Here is a 26,989-nt window from a genome sequence, read left to right as displayed (position 1 = left end):
CTTTACCTCCGAGTCAGATTTCCACTGCGATTTCCTCACATGCGAACAACTTCTTCCTGCCTGATCTGAGGCGCATAGCGCGCTGCTCGCTTCCACTTAGCAGTTTCGGCTTTCTTTCAACTTATTTTTCTTCCCAAGAACCTCCGATACCCCGCCCATCTCTCATATCCGTCCTCCAACCATCATGAAGACCATGAAGTCTCGCCGCGGCGGCAATGATCGCGGAGGAATCCGCAAGCGGGGCCCTACTCGCACCGACCGGGATGGTGACATGGACATGGATGGGAGCGGTGCTCGTGCAAAGAGAAACCGTGCCGATAAGTCTACCTTGGGTGGTCGCGCCGCCGGCACTGGTGCAGGTGGCCGGCCTTCAGGAAGCAACCGGGGCCAGCCTCGCAACAAGCCCATCGATTCGGATCTGATCCAGAGAGCCATTTACAGCGCCGACAGCCAAGCAAACGTTCGAGACCACAAGAAGAAAACAGGTGGCGATCTGGAGCAGTTCAGTGTCCGAGGATGGAAATCAAGCAAGGCGGCAAGCAACCGCGATGGCGGCCTAGAGAGCCTCATCGCATTCCTCGAACGACGAATGAACTCATTCATTAAATCCGGACCCCGCGCAAAGATTACAAAGGTATGTTCCTCGTTCACAATGGCGGTCACCAACATCGGTCCTCGACGTCCCCCGCTTCAGTGTCCTCTCGTTTTCGAGGACGGTCCTCATACAAAACGACGATCGACACATTCTGAGCTTTTTGGTTTCTTTCCCTTTGGGTGACCGTGGTTTTCAAGGTCCCTTCGCACCTTTCTAACTTTCCAATTAGTCACGCACTGAAGGTGACACTCTTGTGGCATTCGTTCGACCTGATCTGGCGGGTCACATGCTACGCATCAACAACAATGTCTTCGCCGGAGCTCATGTCACCGTTGAAGCATACACTGCTGCCAACGCACTTGATCAGGAGCTGGCCGCAGCGGACCCCGTTCCTGGCTCGACCGCCGATACTAAAACTAAGATGACAACTATCCTCGGCAAGCGCTTCTTCCCTGCTACAAAGCTACTCGACTTGTCGAAGCTGGCGGACGACCCCGATCTCCAAGCCATGGGAATCTTTTCCAATGTCTCTACCAAGTCCAAGTTCTTCCCTGCTCTCATGAAGGTCTGGGAACTGGGCTTCAAGACTGTAGCTGAGCGACGTGAGGCAGTTGAAAGTGTCAGCCTGGCCGACAACAAGCTCAGCAACATCAGCTCTGTCACGACCCTTGCACAATCTTTCCCCGATATCCAGTATCTCGACCTGTCAAAGAACAACATCAAAAATGCACAGGCGATGATTGGATGGCGCTGGAAATTCCGCGACCTTATCTTCCTTGACCTGACTGAAAACGAGATCAGTTCCGACCCGACTTTCAAGGACACCATGCTCAAGTGGTATCCCAAGCTGCAGACTTTGAACAACGTGCAAGTGCGAACCCCGGAAGAGGTCGCAGCTCAGAAGAGGACACCAATCCCCGTCTTGCCCCCTCACTTCATCGACGAATCTCAAGTCGGCGAAAATTTCGTTCGTGCTTTCTTCCCTGGCTACGACAACGATCGCAACGGCCTCGTCACCAGTGTCTACGATGATCAGTCTACTTTCTCGCTGAATGTAAATACTACGGCCCCCGCGCAGGTCAAACTGAGACGGCAGGTTGGGGTGAATACATCCGGAAGAGCCGAAATCTCGACAAGATCAGTCACCTTTCCGCACGTATGTCACGATCCTTCAAAGGCGTTGAGCAAATCCGTGAAGTTTTCAATGCGCTCCCGCCCACTCGTCACCCCGACCTTATCGCAAAGGCAGAACAATGGCTTATTGAGTGCCACCCGGTCCCTCATCTCCCCGACCCTACTGGACAGAGCCCCACTGGCGTTGGTGGCCTCTCCCTCATGGTGCATGGACAACTTGAGGAGAGTGTTGGTGGCAAGATTGAGACCCGCAGTTTCGACCGAACCTTTATTATTGGCCCCGGTAACACTCCCGGTGGCATTCGAGTTGTCAGTGAGATTTTCTGTCTGCGCGCTTACGGTGGACACGAGGCATGGTCTCCTGAGATCCAGGCACTTTTCCAAGTCCCCCAGGTTGCAGCTCCCGGCCCTGTTCCCGCTGCGGCTCCGGTTCCCGTTGCGACTCCTGCACCCCCAGCTGTCCCCGCAGCTGCCCCAAGTGGCAACGTTGCTGAAGGATATGGTTTGCCCCGACCTGGAAAGTCCGATACCCAGCTCCAGCAGGAGCAGATGGTCGCTCAGATGAGTGGCAAGTCGGGCATGACCTTCGAATACTCAGAGATGGCCCTGGCGGGGAATGGCTGGAATCCCGAACTGGCTTGGAAAAACTTCGAACAGCTCAAGGTAAGCTCACTCGAAGGATCGCCCTTTGATTTGCCATGGAACGATAACTAACCACACAATAAAACAGGCAACCAATGCACTTCCTCCCACCGCTTTCCTTGCTCCGGCGTGAGCACTTGTTCCACCACTATTCTCTGGTTTCATTGAAACCTTCCACGTCCACTTCCACTTCTATTGTTGTTAGCTAGTCTGTCTTATCTCGGAAGTGGTTCTGTGGAAGCAATGCATCTAATGTGACCATACTTTTCTTTCATTTGCATGGCTTGGGCGAACGGCAATGGTTTTGATAGCTTCCAATCTGGACATGGGCCACTGGGCCAGGAATTTTATGAAAAAGATTTATCAAAAAACACAAAAACAATGAATCAAATGAATCTCCATTTCAATTTTTCATTCAGGATATTGGTAGTAAAGCGTAGATTTGAAAATCTCAGGGATTGTCTCTGTAAGTGCACAAACAGCCCTGTGAGGATTGCGGTAGTTGCGGAAGATGCCAAGCTGGCGCGCTAGAGCCATGCGGGCCGCGATCAACATCCCCCATTCAACTTCTCCCTCCCACGAATTCCGCATTGGCCTCACTAAAAGGCAAGTTGAGACCAAGGGCAGGATGATTCTGGTGGGCTGATGGAATGACGATCACTGCCACAACCACCGGCCACATGTCGCCAAACGAGGAACCACGCCTCGACGCCTTGGATGCGGGTGCGGAACAATTGACCTCTCGTGCCCACTGCTATATATGCTAACACAGTAGGTAAATATAGTGGACTATGATCCGGTTGAACACTTGAATGCCGTTTTCTCCCATCCCTCCACCCTCTCCTCCGTTTCTCAGATCGCCGATGCCTTGAACGAATGCGAAGATGAGCTGGACGATGACATCGGCATGCTGGTGGAGGAGCAGGTCACCTCCAATGCCGATAGCGTGGAACGAATCCAGGCAGCTAAGGCCGACCTTTCGGAGCTGTTCAAGAAGATCGATGACGTGCGTGAGCGAGCATTGAAGACCGAGCAGGCAATCACCGACATGACAGCCGACATCAAACAATTAGACAACGCCAAGAAGAACCTCACGCTATCGATGACGGCGCTTAAGCGGCTACAGATGCTAACTACGGCATATGACCAGCTTCAAGCTCTCAGTCGGACGCGGCAATACGGCGAATGCGCACAGCTACTCCAGGCTGTCATTCAGCTCATGGCCCATTTCAAGTCATACCGATCAATCGATCAAATAGCAATGCTCAGTCGAAACGTCGCGGATATACAAAGGGACCTCCAAGAGCAGGTTTGTGAGGACTTCGAGCTAGCCTTCGCCAAGGGTGAGGTAGGCTCGAAGCGCGCGATGCTTGCGGAGTCGTGTCTAGTTGCAGATGCTCTGGGTGAACACGCACGGTCTCGACTTGTGACGTGGTATTGCAATACACAGCTCCGCGAGTACCGGCAGGTTTTCCGGAACAATGAGGAAGCTGGATCATTGGACAACATCTCTCGCCGATATTCATGGTTCCGGCGCATATTGAAGATATACGACGAAGAGAATGCGGCCATCTTCCCGGCTTCGTGGAGGGTAAACGAGGTCCTGGCCAATGTTTTCTGCGAGGGTACACGAGAAGATTTTAAGGGCATTTTATCCCGATCTGTACGAAGCGGACAGACGATCGATGTCAATTTGCTCCTCTCGTGCTTGCAAGAGACGCTTGATTTCGAGCATTCTCTTGAACGTCGCTTCGCCCCTTCGTCCCGTGCGTCTGTTGATACATTTGCCTCTGCCGAGCCGCCTGTATTTAACCAGTCAATTTCTGAGGCCTTTGAGCCATACCTCAGTGTCTGGGTCGAGGCTCAAGACAAACAACTCGCAGCCCTGCTACCGAAATACCGCCAACAACCCCTCAAGGTACCAGACGAGGAGTTCAACTCGCATATCGTGATTTCATCCTCGACTGAGCTTTTCACTTTCTATCGGCATGCTTTGCAGCAATGTGCCAAGCTCTCAACTGGTGGCAGTCTGGCGGAGCTGGCCAAGGTGTTTGCCAAATATTTGGACCAATACGCCCAGCAAGTCCTTCTCAATTATATAAGTGAACGACCAACAGTTCACACACCGTCTAGGGTGCCCTCGGTGGAAGATTACGTCACAGTTCTGAACACTGCTGATTACTGCTACACGACTTGCTCCCAATTGGAAGAGAAGATTAGGGGTAGATTGGATGAGAACCTGAAGCAATCGGTGGATCTGCAAAGCCAGGCAGACTCTTTCATGGGCATTGCATCTGCTGCTGTACGAGGCCTTGTGCGCCAAGTCGAAGTTGCCCTTGAGCCCTCCTGGCGCGAAATGCGCAACACCCCTTGGGCTAAAATCGAAGCAGTCAGTGATCAGAGCTCATATGTCGGCGAGATGCTCTCCCGGACGAAGGAGAAGGCAACCGAAATTTTACAGTTGTTGCATAAGCAGCAATATGCGCGTGCCTTCTCCGATCATCTGGTGGAGCTCATATCAAGCCAGTTCATCAGCAATGTCTTCCAATGCAGGCCTCTTTCGGAGACCGGCGCAGAACAGGTACGATGTCACTTCTGTGTAATTCTACATCTTACTAACTCCATTCATAGATGCTTCTCGATTCCTATACTCTCAAGAGCAGTCTCTCATCCCTGCTGCCTGCTCCAGCGCCCGCTGGCTTTGTCAAACGTGTGAACAGCAGCTTCTTCAAAATCGAAACTCTCCTCAAAACCCTCCAGGTCCGGCCGTCACCACCGGAAGCTCTTGTGCAAGCATACCTCATCCACATTGCTGACCGCAACAACAACAATTTCCGCAAAATCCTCGATCTCAAAGGCATCCGCAGCCGCCAAGATCAAAATCACCTTGTGGAGCTATTCCAGCTTCACCGTGCGTCGGACCGCTATGCATCTAGCCTCCAGCAGAGCAACCCAATACTCGCGGCTCTCCAAGGGCCATCTGCTACTGGCACCGGATCCGTATCCCAAGGCCTAGGTCTAGGCAGTGCCGCCGCTGCCATGCCCTCCCGTTTTGACGCCTCCATGCTTGGATCTGCCATAATGTCCGCTGCCAAAGACGGCGTTGATCGCTTCGGAAACCCCAGTCTGAGCACCCTGGGTGCTGGTGTGGCTGGCGGCAGTGGGGCAGCTACTTCTGCATCGGGCGTGACCAGCCCATCAGGCGCCTTGTCCCCTTCCTTGGCCAGCTCCTCCCTACAGTCCAATCCTATGCACACCCCAACAGAAAGTGCCACAGGAAACCTGAATGAAAACTTGAAGAACATTGGCAAGTTCTTCCGCCGTGATCTTGGCGGTTTTGGAGGCCGGTTCGGGCGGAGTACTGAGGACGGGGCATAGCTCCTCCGCATTATTCTCATTATGGCTTGTTTCTTTCTGGTTATACTTTGCCTCGGGCGTGGATACATCGTTGTAGAAAGGTTGTTTGCCATTTTGGCTGGTTTATTCGGGCCATTGTATGCCCGAAGGTGTTTAGTTTATGTATGCTCAGGTCACACTGTTTTGACCTCATGTTGTGCAGTTGTATACCACTTGGATTGAATGCATTGAATGCAGTATCCGTGTTATCTTGGATCCAATCCGTCTATAATTCTCTATTGCACATACCAAAATCCAAAGCTATTGCTTGGTATGGGTCAGTTTTCTTTCGAATATTCTCCTTTAGTCCACGCCCTTCCAATGACATGTCCTGATAAGGAAGGGCTCTACACAACGAAATATCTAAGCCCACTTTCACAATATTAACCCGTAATCGTCTCCTTGTCTTATTGCAAAACAAACTCAACCCTGCAAAACATCTACAATGAATCCCCAACCCTCACAGTCGCCCCAATCTTGGGGATACACACTCCGCACCCACCGGCCAGGGGATATAGGCTGGATAATCCACCGACATGCAGTACTATACGAAAAAGAGCAAGGCTGGGGTACAAAAATGGAAGCGTTAGTATGCAAAGTGGGTGCAGAATTCCTCGACGACTACGACGCAACCACAGACCGGTGCTGGATCGCCGAGCGCAACGACGAGTTCCTGGGCTGCATACTTCTTGTTCGAGACAGAGATGCCGCTAGCACGGCCAAGCTGCGTCTCCTTCTTGTTGAGCCTACCGCGCGGGGCTTTGGGCTTGGCCGTGCTCTGATTGAGCAGTGCACGCAGTTTGGGCGCGAGGCGGGGTACGTGCGGATTCGGCTTTGGACGCAGAATGTCCTTGTTCCAGCTAGGAGGCTGTATGTGAAGGAGGGGTATAAGCTTGTTAGTTCTGAGGACCATGGGGTCTTTGGGGAGGGGCATTATGGGGAATGTTGGGAATTGGTTTTGTGAGGGAGTGGTGGTTGTACATGATCCCATTGTTTCTATAATGTAGCTCTTGCACTTGTGGACATGTGAACTGGTTCCTGTCAAAGTATTTGATTATGGTCAGGATACAATATGGAAAAATACCATATGGCGCACTGGCGCTCCTAAGAAGCATATACGTCGAGTTCCGCCAAAGGGAAAAGACTATACTGAACATGCTAGAGAATGGCGTCGGCGCAGTCTACAGCGGGACCAGGATGACAATTGTTTCTATTGCAACCAGCCAAACCATGGCTGTGTCACTTGCTTTTATCTCCTCGAGCAAAAGCCTTCACTGTGGGTTCCAGATCCATTGCTTTGGTGCTTGAACTAACAGAACATGAAGAACAGTCGGCCTTCACAGCGCGCTCGAAAAAGAAGACCGAAGTAAAGGATGGAAACACGACATATGCGCTCCGAAGTTCACAGCATGCTTTCGCAATTTCCGGGCGAAATACGCAATCAAATACACGCGTGTCTCTTTACGTCGACTAGGCTTACCTTCGGCGAAAGACGCATCTCCCGTATTACGAGGGAAACTATAAAGCCTACGCCTAATTCTCTAGCTATTCTTCGTACCTACCACCATATTAGACAAGAACCCATTTTGGCTTGAAAGTCTGGTTTTGTTCAGCCTTGAAGACGCGGAGGGTATGCTCGACAAGCTCTCTATTGTGCGGAGGTTTCTAAAATCTTCACTCGGACTAAAGGCCAAGAGGATTTATGGACGTACAGTTAATATTTGTATAAGCTTGGGGATAAACAGACCAGCGGCCAAGCTTTTTGTAGACGTTGGGAGATATGGATTTCATAAACGAGACCTAAATTATCCCATACAAAAGACAAGGACAGTTTACCTGGCAATCAGCCAGACGCGCGGGTTGCTATACTGCCTTCCTTCGGCTTTCCAGTCCAAACTGAGATCCAGAATCATCCGTCTCACTAACGGCAGTGGCTAGCTTTTCTGCCACATAGTACAATATTCCCCGTCAGTCTACATTGGCAAGCCGCAACTCCAGAGATCAGGGTGCAAGGGATCGAACTCGCCAAATATTTCTGATGATTCTTCCAACCCCATGTGTGGGATCATGCCGAAGTAGGGAGTAACGGTATTCTGGGGCTGTGTTTCATCACTCGGCTGATTGAAATAAGAAGAAGCATCTGCCGCGAAAATAGAATTCACCGGATCTGACAACTGCTTCCGGGATACTGAATCATCCAATGTAATTCCTGGCTGCGTTGCATCCTCCTTTTGGTTGTCCAAACAAGACGCTGCTCTCATCATGAGTCTCGATAACGGCCGCCACAAAGGCCTGTTTTGCCTGAATGCATGTGCTTGCCAATCCTTGACAATTTTAGACACCGACGACCACGCACGTTCCATTTCCCAGCTGTCCCGGCTGTTGCATAGCTCTGCCAGGACATAAGCAACAGCATACCAGGGAGTGTGTGCTTGCAATTCCCATTTCCATCTGATGACTCTGATTTCAGTTTGGAAAAGGTGGGCAAGTTCGATCACTTCAACGGCTTTAAGCAGAAGCCTGCTTTGTATGTCTTGGGGCAATGAGGCAATGCTTTGCGTTTTGTCCAACGGCTGGTATATTATAAGCGAAAGTTTGGCAACAGCTGTGTCGACAAGTTTGCTGCAAGCCCAATGCAGTGGGTTTGCTGTATCGAGATGGCGGACGTAGCGCTCATTGAGACGTCTATCAAGGTCCTGGAGAAGTGCCTGGCGTTCTTCAATCGTCTGTAAGGCGGAACAGGGATTCCCGGGGAGATAGTAGGTCAATCGCCGCGTGGCCAAAGCCACTTCGCATTGAAGTAGAAAATAAGTCAAGCTAGTGTGACCAGCACTCACACGGGGCATATCCTTCATACCAGGGCGAATTTCTTCATCATTGATGTTCAACGGAAGCTGGGTGTCATACAACACATCATGAAGCATCGGATCCGTGCCTTGATCTTCTGCAGTTTGAATATCCAGAATGCAGATACTCCACCATAGGCGGCGCCGCATCTCGACATCGAAAGGTTGTAGATTGAATGCGGAACCATCCCGGTGTAAACCCAGGCCCGTAGCTAGACGGATCACAATGGAAGTCATTGTCCATACAGCCCGCATCTGCTCCAACGCACGCAAGCTTTTCAGATAGAGGACAGCAGCCTGTACTAACATCAAGCTTTTAGAACTGGTGAGTTCTGCTCGAACAAATGCCTGTTCCGTGGCAAATCGGAAGTGGCTGGTTATTGCTTCCTTTGTGTCTCCGAGTTCCAAAACACATTGATCGGTACCCATGCTCACGGAAGCTGAGAAGTAAACAGCAAACAGAAGACATTCAGAATCGCTGTCCAGGGACTTGGGCCCGAGGTGAAATTTAAGGAAAACCTCTTTTATAGTTTCTGGGTGGATAATCATAAGTAGCGGGGCTACATTGCGGTGATAGTTATCCCACAAGTTCACCAGCTGCTCTGGATGTGGGTGATAGTTGTCCAGCGTATGTGCCACGGAATTAAAGCCGAAGAGAAAACAGTCATAATGTTGATGGCCATAATGAACATTATCCGGAGAGAGATATTCATCGATATGGGAAGATGAAGGTACCAAAAGATCGTGCAATTCATCTATCTTAACTAACGTTAGCATTGAATTCTAGAGGGAAAAAGTCTAAATAGGAGCATACCTGGTCACTTAGACTTGCCCATAGCCGGTTACTTATGTACCGACTGCAACCATTGTCAACCATCAATCGTCCAAACTCTTCTGGAGAACCATGCTTCTGCCGAGCCACTCGGGGGTCCGTGTCAAGGAAAGGGCACTTCTCGAATGCCGTGACTATGCCATTGCCAGCTGTGTCCATCGGCGGGCTTGTTGTCTCCGGGAATATAGGATGCTGGATATTTTTGACCATGTCTTCTAAGCGCTTAAGACGGTCGATGACATCTGTCTTCGGTGGTTTGCTTGCCCTCTCGAATTTTCTTGCAGATGCTGGGAAAACACATGCTATTCCTGTTTTGACACAGTTCGAGCATGGGTCCCTCCTATTGCACTTGACCTTCCTGCGGCGACATGTTACACAGCTCAGTTGCTGCAGCTCAGGCGATCGAGCCGATGGTACCGCGTGGGTGTCTTGCATCGCGCGTAACATGTTGCTGTAGTGGCTTGGGTCTTCACTGCGTTCAGCCATGTCGTAAATCTCTCGTTGCAGTGGCGTGGCTTGATCAAGCGTGGTCGTTGTGGGTGTCCAGGTTGAGTCACAGATTCCGTCGTGTGTGTATATTGGACTACATCGTGGAACTGGAGCCACCTGTTGGGTCGGATAAGGTATTGGTGGTGGGAAAGCCATGGTAGAACTATCTCGATGAAGTGAAGCAGCAAAACAAGATTCGTCAAGACAAGGGCGACTTCACTGCAGTTTTGCCATCAGAATGAAGCGACGGGTAGACAAAACTTCGGAAATTTACCTTTAGGGTGCCGGGGATTCCAACTTTGGTTATCTCCGAGCACGGTGTAACCGGGGTCTGGGTGGGTTCGCTCCTTATCTGATCCAACCTAATTCTTATCAGATCGCACCACTTGAGGTTCTCGCACACTTCGCTCATAGCTGTTTTACATAGCTAGATGACTGGCCAGCTGTTTCAAAATAAAGTCTCTCATGGATTGGCATGGTAGGAATATCCCCTCCAGTGAACTAGGACTGAACTTTCTAGCCTTCAGGATTTGACTAATGACAGTTTCGCACAATATAGATCTACCGCAAGTACTAATGACATTATGACAAGCAACAACACAAAATGAACAGTTCAAGGATTACAGGATCAGTAAGAGGTTCCAGCTGTGAGCTGTCTAGGAGAGTGGTTTAAACCCCTTCCAGGTATCCTTCGTGGCACTGATCCCGATGGCTCGATAACTACCCAGTCCTCCAAAATACGCTCTCACACCGAGCACTTTTCCAGGGATGTTACCACCAGTAAACCAAGAGTTTGTCAACTTGTTGAACAGATTTCCTTTCGCGGCGTTTTCACACGCAAGACCCCATTCGTCCTCTGCTTCCTGGGTGGCTTCGACGATCCCTTGAGAGCCATTCTTTTCCCGGGCTACCTCCGCCCGCTGGATAGCATGAGTAATGAACTCCACACTGGCTTCCACAGCCGGCACAACGTTTCCGAATGCACCCTTCGGACCATTCACCATGAACATGTTAGGGAACCCAGCGGCAAAACTGCCAAGGTAAGACTTAGGTCCATTCACCCAGGCATCCTTAAGCTCCTTACCACCACGTCCAACGATGTTCACCCGAACGAGGTTGCCTTCAACGGCGTCAAAACCAGTGGCGAGGACGAGTACATCAAGCTCGTGCACAGTTCCGTCCTCCGTCCGCAGGCCGTTAGAGGTAATACCTGCGATTGGGGTCTCCTTCAAGTCAACGATCGACACATTTTCCCGGTTATATGTTTCGTAATAGCCATCATTGGAGATCGGTCGTCGAGCAAAGATCTCGTTGGGGATGAGCTTGCGCGCCTTTTTCGGGTCCTTCACAGTCTGATAAATCTTCTTTCGAAGGAAATCGCACACAACTTCGTTGGCTTTCTCATTGGTAGTGATGTCGCAGAAATGTTCAACCATGAAACGCATCCCATTCCCATTGTTCCACAGGTCCTCCAGAAGCTGTTGACGTCGCGAAGGGTCCACGGAAAAGAACGGACGGTTTGACTCGACATATCCAAACCCAACCAGTGAGCTTTTGAGCTCCTCCCAAACCCTGTCGTAATTCTCATTCGCCCAGGCCCTATACTCCGGTGTGATCAACCTGTCGTTGCTGGGCAGTGTGTATTGCGGATGTCGAATAAACGCTGTCAAGGATGCAACAGACGGTGCAATGCTGGTGATGACTTGAACGCCACTCGCACCGCATCCCAAAACGCCGACGCGCTTGTTCGTCACATCCAAGTCGTTTGGCCAATGGGATGTGTGTGCGACTATCCTTTCGAATGTCGAGATTCCCGGAATGCTGGGAAGATTTGCCTTCGACAAGGCCCCCATTGCAGTAATGAAGTACCGTGCTCTGAAAGTCTGTCCGGTACTGATCTTGATCTCCCAGACGTGAGACTCCCCATCCCAGATAGCGGACTGCATTTCGGTGTTGAACTCCATGTCCTTGCGGAGATCGTGCTTCTCCGCGAAGTGTCTCAGGTATGCAAGAATCTCAGGCTGTCTAAGATATCGGCAGTTCCAAGGATAGGTCTGCAAATCTTCCTTGTCCCATGAGAAGCGATATACGAAACTCTCTGTATCACTCAAGGCCCCGGGATAGGTATTCGTAAGCCATGTGCCCCCGAGATCCGGGAGAGAGTCGATAACTTTGATGGAGAGCCCAAGGTTGCGCAGTGCATAGGCCTGGCCGATGCCGCCAAAACCCGCGCCAACGATGAGAACATCGACCTGCTGTTCGTGGTGAGGCTCCATGATGTTGAGAGATGCTTAAAAGATAGGAGATTTGCTTTATTGAGTATATGTCGTATTACAGGACGCACCATGGCTTTAAATACTTGTTTCCGTTGCATTACGTGAATCATGCGCCATATACATGTCCAGCATTAAGACTTAGATGTCTTGGCTATAGTACCCACAGACTCGGGCTTCTCGCTTTCGGACTTTTGTTCTCCAGTCCGACCCGTGAATCGTCGGGCTATGCTGGAACAGAGCGAAGCCCACATCGTCCAAATAAGTGACTATCGGAGAGGCTGATAAAAGGAAATAATGTGCAGCCTGCAAAGTTTGAACGTGCGGTATAGGTGCGTAACGGATACTGCCTGGCAGGAACCGTTAGCTCGTAGGCTTTACATTCTCAACCAATACCAACGGCCATCTCACGTCAATAGGCTTGCACCTTCGGCCTCCGTACTCGGACTTCGGACCCCGAGCCCACTGAGATCCATAATTGGAGCATGCTTGCTGTCATAGGAGGTTGACGGTGCCAAGGGCAAAGCGAGTAGGGCGTTGTGAGTTTATGTACCTTTTGTATGGAGCTGCTGTACAAAGATACCTATTCCTACAGTGGGTGTTGGTGGTCTTGGCATGATTCCGTACCACGTGACCCTTACGCACATGAACAAGAATTTGAGTTTTGAAGAGACCGATTTTTCATTGAGCAACCATCTATTACGGCAGTTGTCCAAATAGAGATAGCGAACAGGATTTCCGACAGCCTCCAACTACAAAATTGTCTACGGCGACAACATATCGGCACTACTATCGCAGGTCGTATGAAAAGCATCTGTAGTCTTGTCACAAGTTAGCAATTGCTTGCAAATCCAGGTACCAAAAGTCCAAGTCAAAAGCATGTGTGAGGGTAAAGGCATGGCGTCAGCAAAAAATTAGAGTGTTGTTGTTGCATTATTTTAATCTTCAGAGCGCCCCGGAGGGGGGCGTAAATGCTCGGGGTTAAAAATGTATAATCATCCGCCAGGGTGTGGTAGGGTGCGTAGTGCAGGGGGAAAGAGAGAAAGAATTGAAAACTCACCAATTCAGCGGAAACGAACAATGGGCGTAGCTACGTCCATTATACGAATCCTAGGTTTCCGAAGGAAATCCATTGCCAAGACATGTTGTTTCATTCCCGGTCGCTATTTCAAGCTCCGGTTCAAGTAAATCTAATACATGGCATTCGCATCCCATCGAGGAGGCGCTTAGTCGAAGAGACCGAAGCCCATGTCCTCATCGGACTCCTCCTCCTCCTCAGCGGGAGCAGCGGCGGCGGCGGCCTCACCGCCGGAGGTGGCGGCGGCAGCGACAGGGGCAGCAGAGGCGTACGCATCGGGGTTAGCGATGCGGTCCTTGAGCTCATCAATCTCGGCCCAGCTGTAGTCGGTGCTGATGGCAGCAGCGAGGACCTTCTTGTATCCGTTGATGAGGGAGTGCATAACGGAGGGAAGGGTGGGGTAGTTGGTGGCCAGGGAGACAGCAGTGATGGTGGAGATGGCCTTGGAGAAGGCGCCCAGGAGCTGCTCATCGGTGATGTCAAGAACATCGGCGCCGAAGCACTGACCGTTCTCGTAGACCTGGGCGATGGTCATACCGTAGGTGAACGGAGAGATGTTCAGCAGGTTAAGGAGGGTAGCCTCGGAGGCACCGACCTTGTTGCCAGCCTCAACGAGCTTGAGGTCGGAGACAATCTCAATGGTACCACGGGCAATCTTGGTGGGGACACCGAGAGCCTGGAAGAAGGCGGTCTTACCGGGTTCCATACCAGTGTTACCACCGGGGATCCAGACATCATCGGGGGCGACGGCACCGGCACGAGCGGGAGCAGCGACACGGTTGGCAAGGATCTTCTCCTTGGTGCCCTTGAGGTCACCGTTGGTGAAGATGAAACCAACGTTACCACGGACGTGGGGAAGGAGACGCTCCCACTCGGGGTTCTCGGAGACGAAACCCTTAAGAGCACGACGAACCATGGTGTTCTTACCCATCAGGACGACGGCCTCTCCACGGAGGGAGATACGGATCTCGTGCATCTGCTGAGAGCTGACATTGTCAACTCCAACGATGAAGATGGTGCTGTACTCATTGAGACTGTAGCATGAAATTGTTAGAATTTTTGGATCAAGTCAATTGCAAGGCGCCATTGAGACGAAACTAACAGAGAGCGCAGCTTCTCAAAGTAAGCGGTCTTGGTTGCGGACTTGCCCCCCATTTCTTCTTGATTTCGGTGAAGATAGGTTGTTTAAGGGAAAGTCTGTTGTTGTGGTGGTTAATGGAAGAGAAGAAAAGAAGAGCTTGCCGATTTTGGGAAAATCAATTTTGGTGGTGCGCTCGCTAGTGGATCACGTGATGTAAAAAGTAGACCCGCCCATGATGGACAGGCATGGCCGGAATTCGATCAGAGGGATCTCGGAAGCTCTTACTGTTATTTGTTGTCTTATTGACTACAATTAGCATACAATTGGCACATTTTGTGAGCTCATCGGCCATTTCCATTCTGTGGATCAAAACACTTCACCATGGCCGGTCTCCAACACCCGTTCCAGTGTCTGCGATATGTCAACAGGCAGTCAGCAGGCCAATCGGACATCCTTATCGCCACTGCTGGTCGCAATCTCTACTCTTACGATGCATCCAGTGGTCAGCGCCTGGACGTGTGGCCTCAGCCCGTAGATGCCAATGCGGAGGATAAAAGATCTGACGCAGCTCCCGAATCTGAAAGCCAAGCGCCCCCAGAAAAGCGAAGGAAGTTGTCTTCAACCTCTGAGGAACAAAAGGATGCCAAATCTGAGTCAAAACCTAAGGATTCCAACAAAGAAGCTTCCAAAAACTCCTGGACAAACATTCCTCTTGTGACTGCTGCCCACGGCAAATATGTAGTGATCATGACCTCTGAGGATAAATGTGTCCGAGTCCTGAGCTTGGATAACAAAGGAAAACTCCAGCAATTGAGTGCTCGGTGAGTGAATATTGTTCTATTTGCAAGCTCGCAAAGCTCATCATTTATAGTACAATGCCAAAGAAGCTCTCTGTGCTTACTCTGACTCCCGATGAAAACAACATCTTGACGGGCGACAAATTCGGAGATGTGTACACTTTCCCACTGATCCCTAACGGAGAATATGTGAAAGTCCAGGCTCCAGCGAAATCATATGAGCCCTCTGCCACAAATCTCACGGTGCACACGAAGCGCAACCTTGAATCATTGGAGCAGCAGATGCGACAGGCTGCTCTATCGAAGAACAACCAAGCAGAACGAGTGGTGCTGAACTTCGAGCATCAACTTATTATCGGTCACGTTTCGTTGTTGACGGACTTGATATCCGTTACCCGCCCTGCGGATCACACGGTTGGCAAGCGGAATTACATCCTGACCGCGGATCGTGACGAGCACATCCGTGTCTCTCGTGGTGTTCCCCAAGCGCATGTAATTGAGCAATTCTGCTTTGGCCACACTTCATTTGTCAGCAGTCTTTGTGTCCCTTCGTTCGAACCCAAGGTTCTCATCTCGGGTGGTGGCGACAACTATCTGCTTGTGTGGGACTGGCTCGAGAATCAGATCTTACAGAAAGTTCAGCTTCCTGGGTCAGAAGGAGAGACCACAGTGCGCGGCATTTGGGATGTTTCTCTTGCGCCTACCGCCGACAATGCTGAACCTGTGAAGGCTATCTTTGTCGCACTTGAAGGGTATGTTCCAATAACCATTGGTAATATCTATAATTCTCCTAACATCAAGAGCAGGTCTTCACAGCTTCTTTGCTACACTCTCGAAAGCGACAGCACGATAACTCACCAACATACCCTCCAGCTGTCTGGAAACGTTCTTGAACTGGTTGGCATTGATTCAAGAGGCTCTATTCTTGTTGCCGTGGACACTTTGCGACAATCCAATTCGACAAGTACCTGGAAGTCATCTTCCCAACCTCCTCTCGAATCCTTCCGGCTCAGTTCTGGAAAGTGGATCCCTGCAGAGGACTCCATGGTCATCAAAATCAACTCCGAAGGTACCTCAAGTCTCCCTGCAACAATAGAGCAAAAAGAGCAAAAAGAGCTCAATGATTCTATGTACAACTTGGGCAATCTGCGGAAGAGAGGTGACTACGACGAATAAAAGCATGCTTTTGATGAATGTACAGCAAATGATCAATTAGAGTTCCAAATACATATTTAATGCAACGGTTTCCCGACGTTCATTATAATTTCTTCAAAGAAAAAGGAAGTATAGCCGTAAAATTCGCATCACCCGAATCAAAATATATATTCACCAAAATCTTTACGTACTATCCTTGTTTTGACTTCCCCTTCGCCTTATTTTGGCCTATTAAGAAGAAAGAAAATATATCACTGAGTGAGATAACACAAGAAATATTATTTGGAGAAACGTTGAAATGAATGCCAACCTTAGGTGTCACTCGACCCTTACTTTGGGATGACTGTATTCTTCTCCAATGGATTATCGCGTATTGTAGCGGTTAATTCCGCCTCATACACGGAACCATTGAATGGTTCTCCGTTTCAGTGCTATATGTCAAGCTGCACAAGGTGGTGGTGATATCTGTTCTATGATCGAGAACAGAGTGTTGTTGGTGAGGGCTATCCCGGAAGGATCCAACTGCAAAGATCAACTGGCGAAACACACAAGTATCTTAATTGGTGTGACAACTCGAATAGTGTATATTCTAAGGGAAAAAAGCATTATTATAGAGTCCTTTGGGAAGAAAACGAAGCTGTATAAATGTACAACTTGTACGGGTAGAAAGCGTTACCACTCAAAAGTGTTTTCCGATAATCGCGGGCCGCGGTACCCGGAGAACCTTGTTATAATCCCACTTCCCCCTCCATCCCACTTGCATATTCTACCAACACAATGCAGGAACAATTTGAGCCTTTGAAAAACGATTTGCTGCTGAGGGCTGCACGGGGTATGCCTACTCTGTGGCTTTTGTTCTGATCGGAGCTGACAGTCGCAGGTGAGAAGGTGGAGCGTCCTCCGATATGGGTTATGCGACAGGGTGAGTCAAGACTTATTCGTGCACTACGCTCTTAAGAACAATTGATTAACCTTTCCTTATTTATTATACAGCTGGCCGATACCTTCCTGAATACCACGAGGCGAAGGGCGGCCGTGACTTTTTCGAATGCTGCCGCTCACCCGAAGTCGCATCGACCTTGACTCTCCAGCCCATTGAGCGTTATGAAGGCCTCATCGACGCCGCAATCATCTTCTCTGATATCCTAGTCATTCCCCAGGCCATGGGTATGGTCGTGGAAATGGTGGACAAGAAGGGACCTCATTTCCCCGAGCCCCTCGACTCCCCGACTGACGGGCAGTACGAGAAGGTGATGGCGAAGAAGGTGGATGTTAAAGCAGAGCTGGACTATGTCTATAAGGCGATTACCCTCACACGGTTCAAGTTGAAGGGCCGGGTGCCCCTAATCGGCTTCTGTGGTGCACCATGGACGCTGCTGTGTTACATGGTTGAAGGCGGTGGTAGCAAGCTCTTCGTGCAGTCTAAGAAATGGGTCTACAAGTACCCTACCGAGGCACAGGCTATTCTGCAGAAGATTGCCGAGATCTGTGTGGAATATCTCGCGCTGCAGGTCGCTGCCGGAGCGCAGCTGGTGCAGGTCTTCGACTCATGGGCCGGCGAGCTGTCTCCTGCCTCGTTCAAGTCGTTCTCGCTTCCTTATCTGCGCCACATTTCCGCCAACCTGCCTAAGCGGCTGCAGGAGATGGGACTGGAGCCTGTGCCCATGACGGTCTTCGCCAAGGGTGCCTGGTATGCTCTGGATGACCTTTGCGATTCCGGCTACAATGTTGTCGGCTTGGACTGGCTGCACGATGCGGCTGAGGCCATGCGCATTGCCAATGGTCGTGTGACTATCCAAGGCAATGCTGATCCTGGAATGCTCTACGGTGGCCCTCCTGCCATTACGGCCACCGTTGAGCCCATGGTTGAGGGTTTCAAGAAGGGCAAGCAGGGATGGATCTGCAACTTGGGCCACGGTTAGTCGAACCTTATATTTTGGGGCTGCATATCATTTAACTAATTGTCTCTCAACGCAGGTGTCACTCCATTTGTCGACCCCGAGAACCTCAAGTTCTTCTTTGAAGAAATCCACCGCTTGACCGTATAAGTGTCTGTTTCCTGAAACTTAAAATCAGTCGGCTTCTTCCCCGACTCAGATCTGAAGACTACATTGGATCTAGAAACGCAACTTTTGCGCGTGGATATTTTCTATTCTCGGGGTATTTAAGGCTATGATATGTGCAGGCCTTATGAAATTTAGACAGCGATATCCTCGTTCCTGTATAGCAGACACTACAGTTAGTATTGATGATCATGAAACGGCCAAAGATTCTTGATGCAACTGCAAGGAGACCGAGAGCCGTTTTACGTATTGCGATAGACCAAGAACCAAACACGACATACCATAGCTCAGGCTTCTCCTTCATGAACTTGGTCATAAATTCCTTGCACTCGGCGTTATCCAAGACAACAACCTCCTTGCCCTTGTTGAGCAGAAGCTCCTCACCACCCATGAAGTTCTTGTTCTCACCAATGACAACCCGCTTCACCTTGTAGAGGATACAAGCACCGGTACACATATCACAGGGTGAGAGGGTAGTGTACATAGTAGCACCCTCGTAAGCAGAGGCAGGAAGACGGCCAGAGTTTTCGAGGGCGGACATCTCGGCCTTGTTTGTATTAGCGGTAGTTCATGAACGCTATAATAGTGGATATAGATATAGATCGACAATTGTTATCAATTGGAGTATATCACGCTGTACTGACATGCAAGACAGCGCTTCCCTTCTGGACGCGCATGTTGTGACCGCGGCCCAGGATCTTTCCATCCTTCGAGACCAGGGCAGCACCGATTGGCACACCTCCCTCTGAGAGGCCCTGCTTCGCCTCTTCCACAGCGGCAATGAATCCGGGATCCTGTTCCATTTTGAAGAGTGTAATGATTGAGCTCAGTGCGGGCTACAGAGTAGAGAGGGACAAGATAAGAGAACTACGAGATATGGAGTATTGAAAAATCTACTTCAGGCTATAATCGGAGAGTTCCGAACCCCTCTATGACGACTATCGAACCGAGTGGACCGTGAAGAGCTTTTTTTCCCCCTCGCCTCTTGGCTTATCGATAAGAGATATATGGCTGGGGTGGCTGTTAGTGGCGAGGATTCAAAATTTCTGCATTGTGAAGTTACTGGTACATTTCCAGGGATTGTATGCAGGATACACCATGCAAAAACCCCGTATAAATCCCTTAATATGATATGCCTATTAAATCAATAATTCATTAAATCAATAGTCATTAGAGATCCATCTCATTCCAGACATCTACACATGCACCTCGGGCGAAATATCACCCCTTAGTCAGCGGTAAAAAAAAAACAACCCGTGGACGATGGAAGCGCGGAGAAAACTTGCGAAGACCATCGAAGGCCGCAGAATCCCGTGGAATCCGCGCTCGGGCCAGTTTGGGTGTACATAGAAGCCACCAGAAGAGTTGAAGATATAGAATAGCCCGTATTGTAGAGCAAATTGTCAATTCTGGATTGAAAATTAGCAAAGTCTGCTTCAAAGCGAGACAAAGAAAACTAGTGCCAACTCGTCAATTCTTAGTTGCCCTGGTAATTTATCGGGGTAATTTTACGAGGCCAATACAGGTGCCTGGGTAAAAAAGTTACTCAGCCTTTTTTTGGCTTCGATTATTATTGTTCAGATAACCATCTCTTTCTCTCCCCCTCCTCCACTTTCTCATCTCCAGCCAGGACTTCAAATATCCGCAATTGTTGTCTGTTTGGCATTTCTCATATAAGAGCCGTCTAAAAGTTTTCGGCGCCTTTATCTCCCCTCCATTCTCCCGCTTCATTTCTGGGTTCCACGCGAATACCTAAATATCGATAATCCTTTTTTACGCCTCTGATTCCCCGCATACTTCACAATGGTCAAGGAAACGAAGTTCTACGACACCCTCGGGGTATGTTGAACCCTACCTAGCCGGTTCTCAAGCCGGTTTGATTCGTACTTGAAATCTGACTTGGTGTTTCTTTCGTTTAGGTCCCTCCCACCGCTACTGAGGCTCAGCTCAAGACTGCCTATAAGAAGGGTGCTCTCAAGTACCACCCTGGTATGTGACAACCTCCCAGAGATCCCGAATAGCGTATGTTGGAAACACTCAGCTGACATACCTTCGTCACATGAAGACAAGAACACCAACAACCCCGATGCCGCAGAGAAGTTCAAGGAACTGTCGCACGCCTACGAGACTCTTTCCGACCCCGAGAAGCGTCAGCTGTACGATCAGCTCGGTGAGGAAGGCCTGGAGCACGGCGGTGGTGGCGGCGGCATGAACGCCGAGGATCTGTTCTCTCAATTCTTCGGCGGCGGCGGCGGCGGCCCCTTCGGTGGAATGTTCGGCGGCGGCATGCGTGAACAAGGCCCCAAGAAGGCCCGCACAATCCACCACGTGCACAAGGTTAACCTCGAGGACATCTACAAGGGCAAGGTATCCAAGTTGGCACTCCAGAAGTCCGTCATCTGCGGTGGCTGTGATGGCCGCGGTGGTAAGGAGGGCGCTGTCAAGGAGTGCGCGGGCTGCAACGGTAGCGGTATGAAGACTATGATGCGCCAGATGGGTCCCATGATCCAGCGCTTCCAGACCGTCTGCCCCGACTGTAACGGTGAGGGCGAGATTGTCCGTGATAAGGACCGCTGCAAGAAGTGTAACGGCAAGAAGACTGTCGTTGAGCGTAAGGTGCTTCACGTTCACGTCGACAAAGGTGTGCGCGATGGCCACAAGATTGAGTTCCGTGGCGAGGGTGACCAGATGCCCGGTGTCATGCCCGGTGATGTCGTGTTCGAGATTGAGCAGAAGCCGCACGCGCGCTTCCAGCGCAAGGGCGACGACCTGTTCTACCAGGCCGAGATCGACCTTCTTACCGCTCTTGCCGGCGGTTCCATTCACATTGAGCACCTCGACGACCGGTGGTTGACCGTGAACATCGCCCCTGGCGAGGTTATCGTTCCTGGTATGTGACTTGCCTTGTTTTCCATTTCCATTTCCCGCGCAAGCTTGTAGAACTCGTTACTAAGAATCCTTTTCAGATGCCATCAAGGTCATCCACGGCCAGGGTATGCCCTCGTTCCGCCACCACGACCACGGTAACCTCTACATCAAGTTCGATGTCAAGTTCCCTACCAAGGACGAGCTCCAGAACCTGGAACTCTTGGAGAAGGTCCTTCCTCCTCGCTCCGAGAAGATTGTGCCCCCGACCGACGCCATGGTCGAGGACTTCGAGCTCGAGGACCCCGAGAACGAGCACGACCAGGCCCGCGCCCACGGCGCGGCCACGGCCGGCATGGACGAGGATGATGACGACGTGCCCGGTGGTGCCGAGCGGGTGCAGTGTGCTTCGCAGTAGAAGGATTTCGGAGACAATTTCCATGCCGTAAATGGGGGTTGATGCTAGGCCAATGATGAAGACTTCGCTTATGATACCATGTGAAGGGGGCCCTTCTCCTTAACCCCGATTTGACGCGGGGAACCTGTTTGTTTTATGCTTTGCAATGGCGTTTCCTCTGAAGACCTGGAAGATATCATTTTTTCTTTTTCTCTTTGTCTTCTCGGGTTCCACTTCCCAATTTCTCCTGTAATCCTGATTCGAATCCCTCCTGGCTGTTAACACTTTTTTTTTCTTCTTGCATACACGTTTCGGGTCCTTGATCCTTGCTTTTTCGCGTTTGTCGCCCATTTTATGTTTTCCATGGGAACTGGATTTTGTGTGGTGGGGAGTTGCGCTGACGATGGGAAAGAGTCATGAATCGAAGATGGATGAGACGAGACCATGACTGCGGGCCTGGCTCTTGCGAATGAATCGAAAAAGATTTATATTCCCGTGCTGGCTTTGTCCTAGGACGACCAAGCTCTGGGAGGGGGATCGCGGCGTGATCATGATGGATTCCTGCCTTTTTTTTTGTTAGCCTTGATGACCTTTGAATAGACGTTGCATGTTTTCCGTTCCAATGCATTTGCCCATCTTGCAGATGGGTTGTGATACGAGACGTGTTGTTGATAGTCGTACGTGTAGTCGTAAGAGTAAAGAGCAGAAGGTGGGAGTGCGACAAGATAGCTTCCTTGGAAGTCCTCAAGGTCCTCTGTGCACTTGTGGGACTGACTTCCAAGGTCGCCCTCTTGTGACTTCGGTAGTAGGTATGTGGACCAGTGTATAGTAGATAAGGAGAAAGAGTGTCTCATGTCGACGTACAGTGACAATTTCGCTTGTGATGGGCTATTCGGGCAAAAATCGGAAGATACTACGTTTATCGTGTGACGCGACAGGTCATCCTTACCCCGGCAACAATATCAGAGCCCCAATATTCAACTATGATGATCTGAACATTATACTGTGTCGAGGTAGCCTTACTGCGTAGGGCGGATATGGACTTTACTCCTCACCTAGTTGATCTTTCGTCGATGGTGATTGGATGGATATGTCTACATGGGAACACCTACGTACATACCGCATGCTTGGTGCATTTTATACCTAGAGTACTATCAGATGTACTATAAAGGTAAGATAAAAGAAGACTACTAGGAAGACCCATAGCGCTCAGGGTTCAAAACAGGGAGCTTCTTTATGCCTGAATGCCTAGATTAGCACCGTTCTCTACACCACTCTATAACTAGTTACAGTGTATTGTAACCTCCCGAGGTCAAAATGAAGCTTTTTCTCCCGTGCAAATGCATGCATCCCCAATTGCTGAGCTGGTCTACATGCCCCCATAGATGAAAATGAGAGAATGGCCCGAGGTACCGTGCAATAATTTAAGTGCTGTGGAGAATCCACGGTATCCTACCTCTTCCAGAGTTGATAAGTGCTAACCAGTTAATATCGGTCACTCTCAATCAGCCTGACGATTTCAAATTCATCCACTACCTGGTGAAAAGAAACAAGTTCAAAGCACCACTCCTATTTACCGGCTTGAAAATACATACATTGGCAGCATGCTGGTGACGTCCTCACATTCTACAATCACACATAGAACAGTAATATTATATGATAAGAACATTACAACAGGTACATTGTAGACGAACAATCGATATAGTTTACTGACCACCTAAAGTTTGGATACATTATGCGGTCCATAGAGCAAGGCGCGAGCGCCTTCGCGCAAAGATTTGACAATGTCACCAGCAGGAATAACCTCCCTAATGAGTCCAACTCCAGTTCCCGCATATGTGGTAAGTCTCCCATTCAACCCGTATCCTTCGTCTCCACGGTTTAGCTCCTCACGATACATCTCTCGGTTTTTCACTTCACTCAAACCATTAAGATGGTCAATAAAGGTTCTGTTGATAAGACCGCGGCCATCGTAGCCCTCCGGCCATCCATGGATATCGCGAACTTTGTCGTAGATCTTAGTCCGAACTGTGCTTGTTCCCCCGTCTGAGGCATCGAGTAACGCCTTTTGATAGCCATGAGCGACCAACGATTCGGGACTAGCGAGAAACCGGGTTCCCAAGACACACCCGTGGGCGCCAAGTGCCACGGCGGCGGCGACACCTCGGCTGTCACTGATTCCACCAGCAGCAAAGACATCGATTTGCTTCTGAGGGAAAGGCCGAAGCTCTTGGAGTTTGTCCTTGATTTCTGGCACAAGAGAAACTATGCTGGCTCCCCGGGCTAGTGAATGCCCACCGGCATCCAGCCCCTGGACAACGATGACGTCCGGGTCGATGGCCTCGACCACCTCCACCGCATCTGAGACAGACCCGACTTGGACCCATATCTTGGTCCTACATGCTGTGGCCTCTCTAATACGAGTGGCCCAGGGAATCAAGTCCCTGAAGCCCTGTGGAGGGGCAAATAGCCAAACAGCAGCAGGGCAGTATCTGGAGAAGGAGGGGAGGGCCTTCTCCAAGGAGGCACTCCACGTTATGAAACCAACCCCGACCGGCAGGAACTTTGGGGTTCCTTCCTCAACCTTGATCGGACTTTCCGCAGTGCCTTCCTGGAGCAGATCTTCCGCCTCCTCCAGCAAATCTTCAAGATGATCGCTATGATAACCCGCAGCAATAAATCCTAGACCTCCTGCTTTTGAGACAGCTGCAGCAAGCTTGGGCATGGCAACTTTGGCCATGGGCGCCGATACTATGAGCGGGGCCGCTGTCCAAAGGTAGTCAGCATGCATATTGTTTCGAAAGGGCTGGACAGGTGGACACTGGATGATCTCAAAGGCAGATATCGAAAGGCAGAAAAACGTGACAGTCACAGTTTGGAAGAGAATCGAAGTGGTTCAGCAGCGGTAAAGGACTTATAATATCAGAACGGTACGGCTCTGCGAACAGGTATAAAGCAAGGGTCCAAATTACGTCGTAGTATCCATATCTGGCGACCCACTCTATGCGATCGCCCCGCACCTGCGCATATTCCTTTCGGATGCGAGTGTCCGAGTGTGCTCTCCAAGTGCTCGTGCGTGTGCGATAAAGTATGTGCATTCACATGAGATTCACCGCAATGACCGCAATATCCGGTCCGCCGCATCAGCCGCAACCATCCGTATAGATTGGCCTTTCTTTATCCGACAGGTAGACCCGAGGCTTGTGTGTTGGACGAACATGGGGAAGCATTGGGGACTACTGCGTATAGTAAACGTTGGCTCTGATACCTTGGATCCACTCGAAAGGACCGTGCCAAAGGAACCTACCGAACAAGTCCGCAATATCCGTTTTGATACTCCGTGGAGCGGACAGCACACAAGATGATCACATTGAGTAAGTATATCCCATAGCTCTATAGCCCTTTCAATACTAAAAGGTAATAGGCCGCCACTTTGAAAGTAATCGTATTCTCTTCTTCTTTAATAACAACTTATCTTTTGTGCTCTCAGACCACTTATCCTGTGGGCTTTAATGATAAGAATGGCTACGAATACTGCCGGAACCGCCTCGACAGACTCAACAGTGCGCATGACACATGCTCCGATTGTCTCCCCTGCCGACACTCCCAATTTTCTGGACAATGAATTTGTACCGTCCAAGGCTACCCAGTGGATTCCTGTCTACGATCCCGCCACCAACAATCTGGTCACGCGCGTACCTCAGTCTACTGCAGAGGAACTATCTATAGCAGTTTCTTCAGCCCGAAACGCATTCCCGGCATGGAGGGCCACAAGCATCATTGCACGACAGCAAATTATGTTCCGTTTTACCCACCTAATCAAGGAGAACTGGGACCGCTTAGCCGCATCCATTACATTAGAGCAAGGCAAGACTTTCAACGACGCCCGGGGAGATGTTTTACGTGGATTGCAGGTGGCCGAGACTGCATGCGGCATCACCACTCAACTCCCAGGTGAGGTTCTCGAAGTTGCTCGAGACATGGAAACAAGAAGTTATCGAGAGCCTCTTGGGGTCGTCGCTGCCATTTGCCCATTCAACTTTCCTGCCATGATTCCTCTTTGGTGTATCCCGATTGCAGTCGTGACAGGAAACACTCTGATCTTGAAACCGTCAGAGAGAGACCCCGGTGCTGCTTTGATTCTGGCCGAACTTGCTCGAGAAGCAGGTCTCCCGAATGGAGTCTTGAATATCGTTCACGGTGCTGTGGATACCGTCAACTTTATTATTGAGGAGCCTGCAATTCGTGCAATCAGCTTCGTTGGTAGCAACCGTGCTGGTGAATACATCTACTCACGAGGCTCAGCCAATGGAAAGCGGGTTCAAGCGAACCTTGGTGCTAAGAATCATGCTGTCCTTCTCCCGGATGCAGATAAAGAGACAGCTCTTAATGCTATAGCAGGTGCTGCATTTGGGGCGGCGGGACAGCGTTGTATGGCACTAAGTGTACTTGTGACGGTTGGCGAAAGCTCTAGTTATATACCAGAGCTGGTTGAGAAGGCTCGAAAGCTAGTCGTGTCTGCTGGCTTCGAGAAAGATGCCGACGTCGGCCCAGTGATCAGTCCCGAAAGTAGAAGGAGAATTGAATCTCTTATCGCGAGGGCCGAGCGTGAAGGAGCGTCAATTCTTCTAGACGGCAGAGGATGCAAACCAGAAAAGTACCCCCAAGGAAACTTTGTGAGTGATAAACGCTTGTACCTCACATTTCTTCTTTGCTGACTCTCGTTAGGTGGCGCCCACGGTCATCACCAACGTCAACACCAACATGGCATGTTACAAAGAAGAGATCTTTGGTCCCGTGTTAGTTTGTATCTCTGTACAGACCCTAGAAGAAGCTGTTGACCTTCTCAACGCAAATGAGTATGGTAACGGTGCATCGATTTTTACCAAGTCTGGCTCGTCGGCCTCGTACTTCCAAAAGAATATCGAGGCAGGACAGGTCGGTATAAATGTTGCAATTCCAGTTCCGCTCCCTATGTTCTCCTTCACTGGAAACAAGAAGAGCATTGCGGGGGTGGCGCAAATACGTTTTATGGAAAGCCTGGGCTGGCATTCTACACACAGCAAAAGACTGTTACCAGTCTTTGGCGCCGGGAAAATGTCCATTCTGGAAAACAGGTCGTCATGCCATCCCACCTGTGATTTGCCACCGCGTCTTTTCTTCACTAGGACAATAAGATCGTACCTTAACAAGTTGTGAAGTACCTTCTTTCCTATAATCGAGTAACCAATCAATGTAAAATGACCATGTTTCTCATTCCCTCTGTCTAATTTATGATTCGCCGCTTCAAAATATATAACGCGGACTATTAGAGACGGATCCACAACCTCGCGAAACGGCCCAGAT

The 26,989-nt window shown here is 50.1% G+C and overlaps 12 protein-coding genes across 12 annotated transcripts; 7 read left to right on the top strand and 5 right to left on the bottom strand.

The window, feature by feature from the left end:
• Positions 1-184: 184 nt before the first annotated feature.
• On the top strand, positions 185-2,504 carry N7489_004543 (uncharacterized protein; the record flags this gene model as incomplete). The annotated part of the gene is made up of 4 exons (XM_056710295.1): positions 185-634; positions 825-1,614; positions 1,674-2,392; positions 2,460-2,504. The coding sequence occupies 4 exons, from the start codon at positions 185-187 to the stop codon at positions 2,502-2,504; spliced, it is 2,004 nt and encodes a 667-aa protein (XP_056568716.1).
• A 517-nt stretch (positions 2,505-3,021) lies between these two features.
• N7489_004542 (putative GARP complex subunit Vps53) lies at positions 3,022-5,749 on the top strand (the record flags this gene model as incomplete). The annotated part of the gene is made up of 3 exons (XM_056710294.1): positions 3,022-3,094; positions 3,157-4,952; positions 5,003-5,749. The coding sequence occupies 3 exons, from the start codon at positions 3,022-3,024 to the stop codon at positions 5,747-5,749; spliced, it is 2,616 nt and encodes an 871-aa protein (XP_056568715.1).
• A 463-nt stretch (positions 5,750-6,212) lies between these two features.
• On the top strand, positions 6,213-6,731 carry N7489_004541 (GNAT family N-acetyltransferase; the record flags this gene model as incomplete). Its single annotated transcript, XM_056710293.1, has 1 exon — positions 6,213-6,731. One exon carries the CDS (start codon positions 6,213-6,215, stop codon positions 6,729-6,731), a length of 519 nt encoding a protein of 172 aa, XP_056568714.1.
• Positions 6,732-7,740: 1,009 nt separating this feature from the next.
• Positions 7,741-10,090, bottom strand: N7489_004540 (uncharacterized protein; the record flags this gene model as incomplete). The annotated part of the gene is made up of 2 exons (XM_056710292.1): positions 7,741-9,372; positions 9,428-10,090. 2 exons carry the CDS (start codon positions 10,088-10,090, stop codon positions 7,741-7,743), a joined length of 2,295 nt encoding a protein of 764 aa, XP_056568713.1.
• Positions 10,091-10,590: 500 nt separating this feature from the next.
• N7489_004539 (flavin-containing monooxygenase) lies at positions 10,591-12,210 on the bottom strand (the record flags this gene model as incomplete). Its single annotated transcript, XM_056710291.1, has 1 exon — positions 10,591-12,210. One exon carries the CDS (start codon positions 12,208-12,210, stop codon positions 10,591-10,593), a length of 1,620 nt encoding a protein of 539 aa, XP_056568712.1.
• Positions 12,211-13,433: 1,223 nt separating this feature from the next.
• On the bottom strand, positions 13,434-14,495 carry N7489_004538 (60S ribosomal protein uL10; the record flags this gene model as incomplete). Its single annotated transcript, XM_056710290.1, has 2 exons — positions 14,388-14,495; positions 13,434-14,319 (listed from the first exon to the last, which is right to left on the bottom strand). The coding sequence occupies exons 1-2, from the start codon at positions 14,438-14,440 to the stop codon at positions 13,434-13,436; spliced, it is 939 nt and encodes a 312-aa protein (XP_056568711.1). The 5' UTR covers positions 14,441-14,495.
• Positions 14,496-14,747: 252 nt separating this feature from the next.
• On the top strand, positions 14,748-16,339 carry trm82 (putative tRNA methyltransferase; the record flags this gene model as incomplete). Its single annotated transcript, XM_056710289.1, has 3 exons — positions 14,748-15,187; positions 15,238-15,915; positions 15,970-16,339. 3 exons carry the CDS (start codon positions 14,748-14,750, stop codon positions 16,337-16,339), a joined length of 1,488 nt encoding a protein of 495 aa, XP_056568710.1.
• Positions 16,340-17,095: 756 nt separating this feature from the next.
• On the top strand, positions 17,096-18,366 carry N7489_004536 (uroporphyrinogen decarboxylase HEM12; the record flags this gene model as incomplete). Its single annotated transcript, XM_056710288.1, has 4 exons — positions 17,096-17,150; positions 17,199-17,240; positions 17,312-18,235; positions 18,296-18,366. 4 exons carry the CDS (start codon positions 17,096-17,098, stop codon positions 18,364-18,366), a joined length of 1,092 nt encoding a protein of 363 aa, XP_056568709.1.
• A 149-nt stretch (positions 18,367-18,515) lies between these two features.
• N7489_004535 (cytosine deaminase) lies at positions 18,516-19,184 on the bottom strand (the record flags this gene model as incomplete). Its single annotated transcript, XM_056710287.1, has 3 exons — positions 18,516-18,537; positions 18,663-18,928; positions 19,026-19,184. 3 exons carry the CDS (start codon positions 19,182-19,184, stop codon positions 18,516-18,518), a joined length of 447 nt encoding a protein of 148 aa, XP_056568708.1.
• A 1,000-nt stretch (positions 19,185-20,184) lies between these two features.
• Positions 20,185-21,664, top strand: N7489_004534 (type I HSP40 co-chaperone YDJ1; the record flags this gene model as incomplete). The annotated part of the gene is made up of 4 exons (XM_056710286.1): positions 20,185-20,220; positions 20,301-20,370; positions 20,447-21,271; positions 21,348-21,664. The coding sequence occupies 4 exons, from the start codon at positions 20,185-20,187 to the stop codon at positions 21,662-21,664; spliced, it is 1,248 nt and encodes a 415-aa protein (XP_056568707.1).
• A 1,696-nt stretch (positions 21,665-23,360) lies between these two features.
• On the bottom strand, positions 23,361-24,434 carry N7489_004533 (nitronate monooxygenase; the record flags this gene model as incomplete). Its single annotated transcript, XM_056710285.1, has 1 exon — positions 23,361-24,434. The coding sequence occupies one exon, from the start codon at positions 24,432-24,434 to the stop codon at positions 23,361-23,363; it is 1,074 nt and encodes a 357-aa protein (XP_056568706.1).
• Positions 24,435-25,004: 570 nt separating this feature from the next.
• N7489_004532 (CoA-acylating methylmalonate-semialdehyde dehydrogenase) lies at positions 25,005-26,779 on the top strand (the record flags this gene model as incomplete). The annotated part of the gene is made up of 3 exons (XM_056710284.1): positions 25,005-25,021; positions 25,134-26,319; positions 26,372-26,779. Coding segments are annotated over 3 exons (1,611 nt in total), but the record flags the coding sequence as incomplete, so codon positions are not given.
• Positions 26,780-26,989: the final 210 nt, after the last annotated feature.

Source organism: Penicillium chrysogenum (assembly GCF_028827035.1).
Source record: "Penicillium chrysogenum strain IBT 35668 chromosome Unknown utg000002l_segment0_segment0, whole genome shotgun sequence".
NCBI lineage: Eukaryota > Fungi > Ascomycota > Eurotiomycetes > Eurotiales > Aspergillaceae > Penicillium > Penicillium chrysogenum.
Note: the sequence above shows the minus strand (reverse complement) of the source record. Positions and strands in the feature narration are given on the sequence as shown.